General features: G+C 36.1%; 2 protein-coding genes across 4 annotated transcripts; one reads left to right on the forward strand and one right to left on the reverse strand.

The window, feature by feature from the left end:
• The first annotated feature begins 853 nt into the window (after positions 1 to 853).
• Positions 854 to 11,384, forward strand: LOC123012756 (stress response protein NST1). 3 transcript variants are annotated; one of them, XM_044410867.1, is made up of 9 exons: positions 854 to 990; positions 1,374 to 1,419; positions 8,127 to 8,296; positions 8,590 to 8,775; positions 8,828 to 8,974; positions 9,075 to 9,215; positions 9,314 to 9,466; positions 9,592 to 9,744; positions 10,228 to 11,384. In XM_044410867.1, exons 2-9 carry the CDS (start codon positions 1,383 to 1,385, stop codon positions 10,297 to 10,299), a joined length of 1,059 nt encoding a protein of 352 aa, XP_044266802.1. In that variant the 5' UTR covers positions 854 to 990; positions 1,374 to 1,382; the 3' UTR covers positions 10,300 to 11,384. The 3 variants fall into 3 exon arrangements, with proteins under 3 accessions (XP_044266802.1, XP_044266803.1, XP_044266801.1); XM_044410866.1 differs by lacking the exons at positions 854 to 990; positions 1,374 to 1,419 and adding exons at positions 2,982 to 3,129; positions 4,688 to 4,765; XM_044410868.1 differs by lacking the exons at positions 854 to 990; positions 1,374 to 1,419; positions 9,075 to 9,215; positions 9,314 to 9,466; positions 9,592 to 9,744 and adding exons at positions 2,975 to 3,129; positions 4,688 to 4,765.
• A 14-nt stretch (positions 11,385 to 11,398) lies between these two features.
• Positions 11,399 to 13,228, reverse strand: LOC123012757 (prolactin regulatory element-binding protein). Its single transcript, XM_044410869.1, has 7 exons — positions 13,077 to 13,228; positions 12,834 to 13,022; positions 12,396 to 12,783; positions 12,105 to 12,339; positions 11,811 to 12,054; positions 11,610 to 11,766; positions 11,399 to 11,556 (listed from the first exon to the last, which is right to left on the reverse strand). The coding sequence occupies exons 2-7, from the start codon at positions 12,972 to 12,974 to the stop codon at positions 11,471 to 11,473; spliced, it is 1,251 nt and encodes a 416-aa protein (XP_044266804.1). The 5' UTR covers positions 12,975 to 13,022; positions 13,077 to 13,228; the 3' UTR covers positions 11,399 to 11,470.
• Between the last annotated feature and the right edge of the window lie 235 nt (positions 13,229 to 13,463).

Here is a 13,463-nt window from a genome sequence, read left to right on the forward strand (position 1 = left end):
TTCAAAAAGCGTATGTATAAAAAAAAATTTTCTATTCAGTTTTTCTATTATTTAGTTAGAAATATTTCCTGTAGAAAAGACTGAATAAAATTAAAATTACTTAGATTTTATCAACTTGTTTATCTTAGAGGTTTCCCTAAAATGAAAATATTAAGTAGTACTAAGTAGTTTCATTTCCAATTTGCATAGTGGAGGTCAGTCTCCTTCCAAAAACGCCCTTATTTTTAAATCTTTTGTTCGAAGGAAATTTAAGTGTGAAATTTAAAATTTTAACGGCTAAAGTAATGATTCATAAGCAAGGTCAAAGAAATGAGTTTCTGCTCTTTATAAGGAAAGACAACATTGTAACCAAATAAAACCGTTGCTGGATCGCCCACTTACAAACCGCTAAGTGCGATGCATTTTGGCAAACATTTGATTTCAATGCTATTTCCTCGCTTCAAGATTTTAAATCACAATGAATCATAAATCTTGTTCTTAATACATGACTAGATCACTGATTATTGAAGTGTAGGTGCAGGTAAATGAACTTTCAATAAGAGACTTTCTTCTCGATACATAACAAAAGCAATTACAATAATTGAAGAATTGTAGGTACCGGAAGCTCAATTAATTCAAATTTGAAACCCCACATAAGAAAACGAATCAATTCCACAAATATCCTTTGAATCACGCTTTAAAATAAACCAAAAAACAATAAAATTAACTATTCCTTTGTGAGCAAACCTCAATTTGAAAATTTAAATTTGGAACCTAACTTGTTTTGTTTATGTCCTCTTCTGCACCAATCCAAATCAAGAATTTAAACCAAACCGACCAATGGTAAAGCGGAAGTCCCCCCAGAAACACACAGTGACCGTTTCTGTCAGATGTTTATAAATGCACCAAAGCTGTTTTATCTCAAGATATTTCTTGTGTTGCTTTTGGTGCTTTGCTGCTCAAGTAGTGTGAAAGTACATTTTACTGCTTCGTTAAACCGATTAGTAGAGGGTGAGTAGGTTAATTGATCAATTTTACGCGATTTGGTACATGATTTTATGCCCAATGGGTGAGAGTGATGGATGTCAAAAATTGACGTTTTTCTTTGGAATTTTTTGTCAGTTTAGTGAGTTTTAACACAGAATTATTCCCAAAATTAGAGATTATTATCAAGAATGATAATTACAGACGGGGTGGTTCAACTCTCATTTAATCATTTTACTTTTTCACGTGAATTACAAAAGTGCAATGAAGGACAAAATTAATGACACATTGTTATTTATCATTATTTATCACCACATAATAGCGACATTTTTAGGATTGAGTCATTGTTATCTTATCGTAGAGAGTATATTTGACACCGATTTTTAATTTCCTTGTTCTTTATGTTCCAGGTGTTAACAATGGCTGATGTCGAAGTCGTAGTATCATCACCAGACCGTAAGTTGTTACACTTTTGACTTTTCGTTCAAGAGATTTTAATGCGACAACCTGTTGCGCAAAGATTTATGTTATTATAAACTGTACCTATATTTCCCTTCATAATTTATTTATGTGCGCCCATTTATGTCATACGTTCGTGTTTATCACGAAGACTATAAAATTCTAGACATTAATTTGACTTGGTATTTATATTTAAAGAACCAATTTCATTGTTTCACCGGGTAACGATTGTTGAACTTGCGAGAGTCGTTTAGCTCACGTATGCTGACCTTGATGCAGGTCAGCACTGATTAGCGTTCAGTTTATCACAGGTCAGGGTTTTGTGTGCTTTTGTTGTTTTATCAAATGTTTATATCTCTAAGACTCACTCTTTGAAAATAATTAGTTATTGTTAAAAGACAATTGATCGATTTTACGGTTTAAGCAAGCGTAATAATTCCTTGAAACTAGTACAGACCAACCCTTCAAATTAGCATAAATTACATTGACAGTAGGAAGTATTGAAACAATACGAGGCGATTTATTTCGACATCTATGCGATGTACATACTTGTGTAAGAACAGTTTTTTTCGCCCTGAGTTGAACACATGGTGTCACGAGAGACATTTCCTCGTTCTTATAGTGTCCTCACGGAACTGACGGAAACGAAGCAGGAAATGAATACAATTGATTCAATGCCAATTTCTTCTTCATCTAAAGATGAATCATAAAGTGAAAAAAATTATTCCCTAATGCGAAACTTCCTGATTTCATGGTCTTGGTGTCAGTGACACACAATGTTTTCAACTTGTCATTGTCACCATTGTGATAATGAATGGCCAACACGTGGAACGAGGAAGATTAAGTCGAGACGGTAAAAATTTTACCCCACGCCGGCCTATACCATAAAGAGATGAAAAAATCCGGGAGACCGGATCGCCAAGGATATGAGTCGATCCATATGTGGCATTAGTTACGTAGATGGAATACCAAAATTGTGATGAAATTTTTATGGAGTGTCAGGGAGTGTTGCACTTGCAGGAGTTACTTTTGGGAAAGGAATCTAATACTAACGAATCCTCTTGGACTTAATTACCATCGAGGTCAGGCTGTAAAAGTAGTGTGCGTGGGTTTTGTCCATATCGGGCAAGTTATAATTAGAAGATATAATTTGTATTTATTTAGAAAAATATTTAGTTAACGGTTGTCCTGTATCACTTATTCATGAAGTCCCCGAAAAAACCTTTGTTTCACCAGACCCAAGAAGATGAGACATGAAAAATTCCAAAGACCCTTGTTTAATTATGCGGGGTGTTTGTCTGGTAGATTAGGTTGAATTTGGTCAAAGGCGTAAAGAGAAGAGGGTCGGCTATTGGTCTAGTCTAGTGACTCTTTGGCGAAACGCCATTGGGGCTGATGCCCTAGAGCTTTCACGCACATATACGAAAGGAGTTGGCGTCGCATCGGCGGTGGCGTCTGTGGCGACGACGCCATCCGATATCGACCGGAACCGGCCCCCATGCGGCGTCGCAAACCGACGCCGCCACCACACCTGCTGTAGACTCATTCACTGTAGTTTTGCGACAGTCGGAGCGTCGTCGACGTCGTTCTCGAGAAAAGTTTCCACGTGGAAAAGAAAAAAAATTGGAAAAATGTTGATCGGGCTCGTGAGAGAATCGGTTATGCAGTGCTTCTGCCACACGTGCCGGGCACCACTTCCAGCTGCCGGTAAGTATGATTTTGGAAAATCGAAGTATCGATTGAGATCGACGTTTCGGTTGTTAAATAAAGGGTAACTTCTGAAAGTCTTGTAGGGGATGATTTGTAGATGAGGGAGGATTACTTAGATGTTAAGGGTCTGAATTGAGGTAAAAGAGGTTTGCTATTGGAGACAGATGTTGGAAATATTCGTATTATACGAAAACTGACTTTCATAAATCAGTTAAAATTGGTGTTTGCTTGAAGAGTTTGTTTCAAAAGTTTCGCGTTATTGATCAACTTTAAATAACCATTGCATGACGAGTATAGCACCACATTTTTCACTTTCTTTCAATTTCTTCTCCTGTTTTTGGAGTTGATGAACTTTCTTCACTTGGGATGGTCACCCATTTAGCTATAGACCTTTTTATAGAAAGAAACATTATTCAACAATCAAGTAGGTTTTATTCTCACTTTTTATTGATGAAAGGCTAATAAAATCGCTTTATCTTCGAATAAAACCTTAACGGGATGCTTTGTGGCTATTTGAACGTTTCAGAACCGTCGCCAACGTAACAAGTGCTCCTGCCGCACTAATAGTCAAACTTTTGTTGGCGAGATTTAGCAGACGCCCGTGAAGTCCCGGCGGTGTCGGTTTATTGCCCGATTAATGGATGGAGGAGCCCGGTAACCCGGAATTCCCCCGGTCTGTGAGTCATCACTCTCCCACTGTTGCTGGGGAGAAAGCGAAACGGGTGAATTCACGAGGGGCGAACAGGAGGGGTGGAAAGGGCACACGCCCGACGCGTGTGTTTGGAAGGAATGCCAGACGTTCTGGAGATAATTGGGATTACAGAGAGATGTACAGGTGTTTTGATAAGAGAACGACGGACTATTCGGTTTAATTGCGGCAATTCCTGTGGCATAACCGAGCATACGTTTCGAGGATCGGGGAGGAATTCATTTCGGTTTTTATGGTCCGAGGAAGAATCTAATTTTGTTGCGACAATGAAAGTACTCGCGTGGAAGAAATATGTTAATAAAGAGAGGTTAAAATGTCGTTTGAAGTTTGTAAGGGTTCGTGTTTTTTAAATAATCGGAGGTTTGACATGGGGGATGAGTAAAGTTTCTTTTGCTTGGCTGATTTGCGGTTTTAGGTTTTATTGAGTTTGATATAATAATGAATGAAAAGGAAATGAAAAAATTTTTTCTATATTTTTGTTATTCTTGTTATTTTTTAATATTTTTCGGTGGAATCTGTGAAGGATTACACTGGGATGAATAATAAAATTGTTTTCTATTCCTGACTTTCGATCGATGCGTGTTTGTCGATTGTCGGGATTAAACAGATGACAAGGAACTTGATGAACCTCAATTCCTTGCGGTTAAGATTGCGATTGACTTTAGAGATTGATCGTTGAATGGTAAAAGCCAATTTGACAGGAATGATAAATCAACACCCGCCTTTGAGCTTCTGAGGGATTTTTATTACGAATGGAATAATCAATAAAGTGGGATTTAATTACACAAGACTTTCTTGAGGTTACTTTGCGAGTGGGATTTGTATTAAATTGAATCGCCTTTTCAGTGCACAGAAGACAAATTCCAATCACAAAAGTCAAAACGAAACCAAGGACAAACCAACCAAAAAGGGTACAATTCGTGAGTAAGTAGTCCATGAATAGACCAATAGAATGTATTTTTTTCTTTCAATAAACGCTTGTTTCTTTTTTATTTGTGTTGTTTATTTAATTTATGTTAATTTGTGGCACGCTTATTTCGACGTCAGCTTTTTCTAGATTTTAGACATGCGAAACCAAAATTAGGTAACTGTAGTATTGCAGATCGATTACCTACGAGGATAATGGAAAAGAATGTCAAAATTTACGTTAAATACACTTTTACGGATGCATGTGGCATCTTGCCATTATGATGGGAAACCCGTCGAATACCACCAGAAGGTTCAATTTTCTTTACTGCAATGCGGATAAGTTTTGATTTTTCGTTCGCAGATATAGTGACGTGATTTATATCCATTTCTAAATTAGATAAACGTTGCGCGTTTAACTTTTGGGTGAATCTTTATCGGAGTTAACTCTTAACATACTTTCGCGGGTGGGTCTTATCACAGGTAAAAGCCAACAATTTTTGCCGATGTGGAAGACGAGGCGGGAATTTTGCACTAATTGAAAGTAACGTGAAAGATCAAAAGTTCAAGATTGTTTCAGTCTTCACCTTGTCAAGATTAGGTCGGATTTGTGGTTTGTTTTACTGAAATTTCATTCAAATTTTAATTGGGATAGGGTGAACTTTGCGTGATTTTATAACGTGCGGGTTATTGAAATCAGAGAGACAATTTTTCATTGTTCTTTGTCTAATAAGCGACATATTAATTTAGTGTTTTATGGAAAACGTTGCAGATTATTAATGTATTGTAACAAAACCGTGGTTTTTGTTAGTATTGCTCTCGCGAATCATTAATTACGATAAAGTTTTTCACGGCTTATTTCAGCTTCAGTAAAATACGAGTACAATGAAGTTTCAGTAGCGAAAAAAAAATAACGAATAATAGGTAGGGAAGTGCAAGCTCGGAGAAAAGCTTTCACCACTTTTAATGAAGCTTGTTATTTTCACAAATGCTTGTTTCGCATTTAAGAAGTTGCAAATACATAACATTATTTCTCTGAGTCATCTTAATTGCAGTTCTCGCGAGTTCAGTTACCTGAACTGGAAATTTATTTTGTTTACCGAAGTTTGTTAAGTATTTATGAACATTTCCGTAGAAAAATTAATTTAGTATAAAATTATTGACATTGAAACTTATAGCTTTTTTAGGGCGAGAGAGATTTTAGTATTTTTAGACTTACATACATAATTATGTAAATATTTATTATTTCTATTAAAATGTAGGATGTCTACAAAAAATTGCATTAATTTATATTTCTATAATCGATTTAAAACAAAAGTAGGCGAAACTTTAGATTATTTATAAAAAAATATGCAAATAAATTCGTGAACAATACTGATTTTTATTTGTTACTTGTGTTTAGTATTTTTGTCATTATGGTGCCATTTTTAATTAATACCTATGTATTAGTTCTTTTGGTGTGAATTTTTTATTTTTATACGTCATCTATTACAGATGCAGGGGAAGGGTGTCTGCACATTATTATGAAAACTATAGTTTATATTAAAACTGAAATTCGAGAGATTAAACTTGACATCAAGCAAAACAGAAAGATTTAAAATTCTCTTTTTATATTCAGTATAAATTGGGAATTATTACGTCAAATTGAATTATTGATGTTGACGCCACGCATAAAGATGGAAATCAATCAATTTTACTGTTTGAAAGTCGAAACAAATTGGAGAGTTTAAAACTGTAAACCCTTTTAATTTTTGAACGGTTAAAATTTTAATTACTCATTAATCGTGAATTTAATGTTGTTACCCCCGCATTGATTTGTGCGACTAAAATTATGTACACGTGAAGGAAATAATTATTGTTTAAAACATGCAACTTTTAAAACTCGCATATGTACACACATTGAGGAAAAATATCATGCAATTGGTTGCTTATATCGATGGGGCCTTGAGATAAATTCCTCTCAAACTCAAATATCCTGTAAAGTTGTAAAACGGGTCGATGCCACTTCTATTTAATAAATTAGCTATTAACGCGACAATTACTCAAACGCGCGTAGGTATATTTTGCGTTAATTCCCTCTTTGCAAATTTCGCTAAACGTACATTGGGTCGAATTAATTTTGCGTAATTGTAACAGAGACTTGGGGGCTGTTGCCATTTTTCATAAGCCCTCATCAACAATTGATGACCGTGTGGACGGCTCGTTGCCTAGGTCTTATCGATCTTCGTCGTCGACGGCGCCCCAAAGTCTATCTTGACGCCGCCATGTACACACATACAAATCCACCCTCGACGTCGCGTCTCTGACGTCATCCCGGAAAAAGGGAAAGAGAAAGGACTCTCTCCCGTCATCTGCAGAGTCCGCATCAGCTCACCTCGCCGTCTGAGTGGCGAATTCAGAGAATGAAATTCGTCTGGCGGGCGGCCATCGATTTCCCACAAAATATTTTTTTACCCCACGGAAAGGGAAAATTGCGTTTGCGGAACAAGAAAATTGGCTGACAAAGTTAACTAATTTTTTTTGGCCTAAAGAAGGGGTTAATTAACAGTAGCGTAGCAAAAAGATTTTTTTTCATTTACCTCTTAATATACTTCATTTTAGAGTTCTTGCTTTAAACAGTACATAATTGAATAATTTCTAAAATATTAGATTCGTGCATGTGAAATAGCCGTTTTCTTAAATGGATGTATTATTTTTTGGAAACGCTAAAATAAATGAAAATTGACGGAATCTGAAGTAAATTAAACTTACTTTTGACAATTATCACTAATTTTGCTGTTGAAGTGAGTAATAGTCTCTTATCACAATTTATGTGTGTTTGAGCTCAAAAGCTCAAAACATAATAATTCAGAGACAAACTAAAAAGCCCCAATAGAACAGTGGCTGAGATTTATAAAAATAAAATTTGAATGAACTGAAAGTTTTGAAACCTTTTTGAGGGAATGCAGTTAATAAAATCATGTTTGACATATCATCGGGCTTTCATATCACGGAATATTAGTTATTACGCCACTGAGTCTCCAGCCACCATCCTGCAAAATTATCTTTTCGCGGATCGTTCATCAAGAATTACAATTCAGTTAGAGCCTAATGAAAACGCGCCCTGATTTATAAGAAGTGATTCTCAGCGACACAATTATTGCCAACAATGGTAATTTTCAAGCGTAAAGAATGAGTCTTTTCGGTTCGTTTCTCGACGAGGGTCGGAGGATTTTTAAATCGGTGCTATTTCTTGCACCTCATTATCGTTATTTTCCGCTATTTTTTCGCCCTAATGAAGACATTATTTTCGTTTTCGTTTTTTTTGGTCCTACAAATTCTCGGTCGTTTTGTTGTCATCTCGTCGTCGTATAATAATGAATTCTCGGACTTTTTTCAGCGACCGAAGTTCGTTGTCAGGAAAAGACCAGGGGCGGATTGCGTTATGAGGTCATTCTTAGCGAACCGGAAGTCAAGGCCACTCCGCCCAAAAAGCCCGTCTCACCGAAGAACAGCATGTCCGTTCAGGATATCGAGGATAAGTTGAAAGCCGCCGAGGAGCGTAGACAGGTAATCAATGAAGGGGTAAATTGTTGATAAATAATTGAATTTGGTCATATACGGGTTAGTAGAAGCAAGGTTTTTAATGTGGGAGTTAAATGGGGTTAGTAAATACACTTGACACAGGTAGTGAGTGTTATTTTTTTAGGTTTCCTTTTATTTTCAATAATAATTAATCATTCTCCTAGTAGGGAGCAGAATAAAAACGTGGGGTAATTCCTTCAAAATTCTAATAAACTCGATGAAGTTGTTATTGAATTTACTAAGTTTTCTGCCGGTCTTAATCGAATCGTCTCTTTCAGCAATTAGAATCTAATAAAATCGCGGCGTTGGCGACCAAGATGCAGAAGATAGAGGAAGCGTCCCGGAAGAAAGACGAACAGACTACTCAATTTATTTCGGCCACTCGAGACGCTCTCGAGCAAAAAATGGAGAACCACACGGAGAAGCGCGAAGCGTACATAACGGATTTGAAAACCAAGCTTAAGGTAGTATAAACGTTTGATGTCGTTTGCGGGAAAACGCATGTTTAATCCTCAGGATCACATCGAAAACGTAGAGAAAACCCGATTATCAATCGAACAGCAGACCGACGAAGTGAGATCGGCAATCGAGGAGAAGCTGAAGACGGCATCAGTCCAACGCGACGAGAATATCAAAAAGATGCTGGAGCGTCTCAAGGAGCACGTAAGTAATCAATGCTAGACCGTTATCGGCGCACTTGAATTACCACAATCATAAAACATCTCATTCACGAAATGCTTGCATGTTTATGTGCATCATCTAGGAAGAACAAGTGCAAAAGGTCCGGACCAGCAATGCTCTTAAATTCCAAATGCTGGAAGCGGCTGTTCAGGAAAAACTCGAACAGGCACAGAACAGACGCTCACAAATCGAGCAAGAACAGAAAGAGAAATTGCGTAATTATGTAAGTAAATTTTCAGACAAACACAATACATTTTCCGTGTCACCACACTTTTTTATCTTTTCTTTTCACCTTTTTCTTTTTGTTTGATTTTTATCAAGAACTCACGCCCTTTGGAAATAAAACAAAGCGCTGTTTCCACGTTAGAAGTGCGCAAAACTGAAGTTTCAACCCAGCTGGAAACTAAATTAACTATCGCCGAACAAAAACGGGAACAGGAGATTCAACGTAAACTCGAGATCGCCAAAAAACATGTAATTATTTTTTTCTTCCTCACTACTAACGATAAGAATGTATCATTAGTAGTTTTATTATTTTTTGGTTGCTTTTTTCACCTCTTATTTTAATATTTTATTTTATCTCCGACACGTATTGGTAGAACGAGCACTTGATGGAAGTTAAACAGTCGATTGAATCCGAGGAAGTGAAAAGCAAGACTGAAATTGTAACTAAAATCGAATCTAAGCTCACGACAGCTGAGCAAAACCGGGAGAAAGAAATGCAGCGCAAATTGGAGAACATCAAAAAGAATGTACGTATTAGAGCTTTTCTAGGGTGTGTTGTTCAGTTGGTTTCCTGTTGAATGTAGGTAATAAATTCAATGCGGTAATAGACAATAGTGGTTTAATCTTGGTACGTTTTGTTCTCGCTTTTGTATATCGAAACGTCAATATCATAGTGTTGTTTGGCACTATCATGACAGTGTATCGCTCTTAAATTAAAAACTGACATATTTTTGCTACTTTGACTATTCTTCAAGTACACAATTGTGTAAAAAGAAAATTTTAATTATTATTGAAAATTTTAATGCCTTAACTGTTGGCAGTGTTACAAAATTATTGGGTTTTCCACTCCCAAAATACAAGTGGGAAATCATCGTAAACTGTGATTCTGTGTCTACGTATTAGAACGTAGGTAATGAAAAATAGCTAAAATATGAAACTGTCTTCACCTTAGGAGCGATAGACTGGAAAAAATATGAAAAATAGTTACTGTCATGGGGATTGTTTTTCAGGAGAAACGAGCCGAAACGGTGCGCCAGAACAAGGCGAACATCCTTGCTCAGAGCACTCCTTCGTCTGGTTAAATATCAGGAACCGTAGTTGTATTTTCTATTCATAATCATCTGCTTTTATCAACAAGTCTTGGGTTTTTTGCCTCAAGATTAATATCATATTTCGAGAAGATTATCAGTAGTTAAGTTCTTCTCAAGTATTGCTTTTAGACTGAAAACTTGTGATTATTTTATATTTTCATTTGTATTTGTTTTTAATGGTGTATATTGCATTACCAATGCTCATGTTTATAAATGGAATCTTTTCTCGTTTCTGTAGTATTTTTTGCAAAAGTCCAATATATAATATAATTAATTAATTAATATTCATAAGCGAATTAATGGTAACGTTAATTGTGTTTTTTGAAATGACCAGCTGCTTAGCCACCTGTGAACAATTATAAAGCTTTAAGATGTGTTTCGCGCACTTTTTCACGTGTAGCTAGATATTTAAAGAAATGTAAATCAAAATTTTATTTTTGTGTAAATGCGAAGATGGTTTTTTTCGAGCGATTTGGTGATGCGTTGACTAAATATTTCTTATAGAAAATTGCAGCTAACGCATGTCAGTGCCATTTTTATTACAAAACGCTCGAACGATTCGATCGCAAAAACTAGGAAGTAAGGTTATTGATTGCATAAAAAGTATACATGATTGAAGTCTACTTTTTAAATTTCAGTAAGGGATGAGTATTCGTTAAGTGTTTATATCACAACATCCGCCTTGTGTATGAACCTCGGGAATGACTGAAACTGTGCTTTTTTGATGTAGTTGTTTTAGTTTGATTTGTTCACCCGATTGGGCAAATAAACGAAAGTATCACTATAAGCTTCTGTGATGAGTTGTTTTTTTCAAATATAAATTTATAGCAGATATTTAGCTAAAGTGTAAAACTAGTATTTGTGTAGTGTTCGGCAGTCACCGATTTATAATGTTTCATACGCTTTCATGTATAAACGAATTCTTTGTTCAAACCATAAGTTGTGGAATCATAGTATACTGATTAACGCTACATTTTAACGTGTTGGTTGTATAACATTTGTAACGATTTGGTTTTAGATATTACGTTTTGTTCTATAAGTACTAATGTTGCTTAATAAATATTATTAACAATTGAGACGAATCTTTTTTTGTATAAATAGCTTTATTCTGTGAACCACCTTTGTACAAAAACCACAATCACTTTAATTACCTAACAAGCATTTATAGGCCTATATAGGAACAAAAAACAAAAGTCATAAATAACGTTAAAACTAATATCAAAATTCCTATTAAGGCCGGCATAGTACCTATAACAAAAGGAAACAATTTAGTATTTGACAAGATAGAAAAAAAAACTTACGTCTGTAAGGTAAGGTATGGATACAAACGTGATTATCCACAGATATTGACAACACAGCCGCTTCTGCTACACTAGTAACAGTATGGTTTTCCGAGACTGGCAAAAACTCCAGCCCCGTTACAAACATGGAATGTGCTCCAGGAATATTCAGAACCCTCTAAAAAACTCTTTACATTTTTGCCACTTTTTCTACTTCCCTACCTGAAGACTAAACGCAATATAAATTATAACAGAACCGCTAAACATGGTCCCAACAGCCACAAATCGTCCATCATTTCTCACCGCAAGCGCAGCAAGACTTTCATCAAACTCAGCCGATTTTTTAATCACACCTTCATCGGGGAGCCACTGCTGCAAGTAGGATTTTTGCTTCTTGGCCAGGCCTGTGGGATTGGCCAATATATAAAGAGCCGACTTGCGGTCTTCGCCCTCAATTATGCCAAATCTGAATAAAAAATGAGTTAGTTGTTAACGCAAAAAATGTTAAAAGCCGACCTTGCTCGTTTGTATAAATATTTTGAGCCCTCGGGCTGTTTCCACGTCAATTTGCGAATCTGTTTGCCTTTGGAACAGTCCCAAAGGATCGCGACACCATCTTTGGCAATTGAAATTAGATAATTTTCGAAAACGCTGAAGTCCAAATCGTCAATTTCCTTCGTGTGCGCTTTAAGCACATGGGCGGGTTGCAGGGTGGGGAATTTCCACAGTCGTACGATACCGTCAGTGCCTCCTAATACAAAAGCAATTCATAATGTTGTTTTCGTGATAAAGTTAAAAAATATTTGCCTGTGGCTAAAATTTTGCCAGTGGGGTGAATTCTAGTCACCCTCAGTAGCGGCTCTTTCCCTTGAAAATCCGTCTGCACACTATCTGAAGGCATAATCATAAACTTCAACCTCTTTGAGTTTTTATTGTTATCTGTCTTCTGCTTAGCTTTAGGTTTCCTTTGTTTCAATTCATGATTGTGGCCGATATTTTCAATAACATCTTCTTCGGTGACTAGAACGCTCTCAACGTTATACAACTGACAATGACTCTCTTGCCCCGCTACCAAATACGAATGTTTATTGTCACTATAGGCCGCACAATTCATTACAACACTAGGTCCAGTTTCATGTCGTGTAATTTCCTCAGCAAGAAATTTCGTGCCGTCATGAGCTAATTCAAAAATTTCCTTAAATATATATATTACGTAAATAGATTCTTGTTAATTGTTTCACTTACAAAACCATTTGCCACTCCAGTTTTTGAAGATCCGCCACCTCCACCAACGATTACGTGTCTGTTGGTTAACATTTGTACCGTGTAAAGAGGAAAATTTAACCGGGCCAATATATTGTCAATGTATTTACGTGACGGTGCCATTTTTTCAACAATTTCGTTCAATATTTTTCAAAGCTCCACGTAGATAACCTACAAAAATATAAACACTTAAGGTCTATTGCGCAGGCGAGAATACAAGCATACGCTCGCGAGAATGTAGGATCACGAGAATTCCCATAGTAATTAACCACTAGCATATCTTTGTTTTTTCCACTAGATCCCACAGTAATAATTTTGAAATTTAAATAATGCGGCTTTTATATTTTATTTCGTTCTTTGAAAAAAAAACTAAAAAAATCTAATTTTTAAGCAGTATTTTAGTATTCTGTAACAAAACTACATCGTGGTCTTAACGTCAAATTTACAATAATCTGTAAACAAAATAAAAAATGTTGACTGCCATCTGTACGTTAGACTTCTAAACATAATGTTCTACTAACCTCAGTGGCGTAACCAGAGATAGGGTTTAAGGGAGGATTTAAGATTTACCTATGTAAAAAATTTTGAGCACTGATTTAAACGTCATTTCAA

This window comes from Tribolium madens, unplaced genomic scaffold (assembly GCF_015345945.1).
Source record: "Tribolium madens isolate multiple individuals breed KSU strain unplaced genomic scaffold, Tmad_KSU_1.1 Scaffold_96;HRSCAF=242;Tcas5.2_LG5, whole genome shotgun sequence".
NCBI lineage: Eukaryota > Metazoa > Arthropoda > Insecta > Coleoptera > Tenebrionidae > Tribolium > Tribolium madens.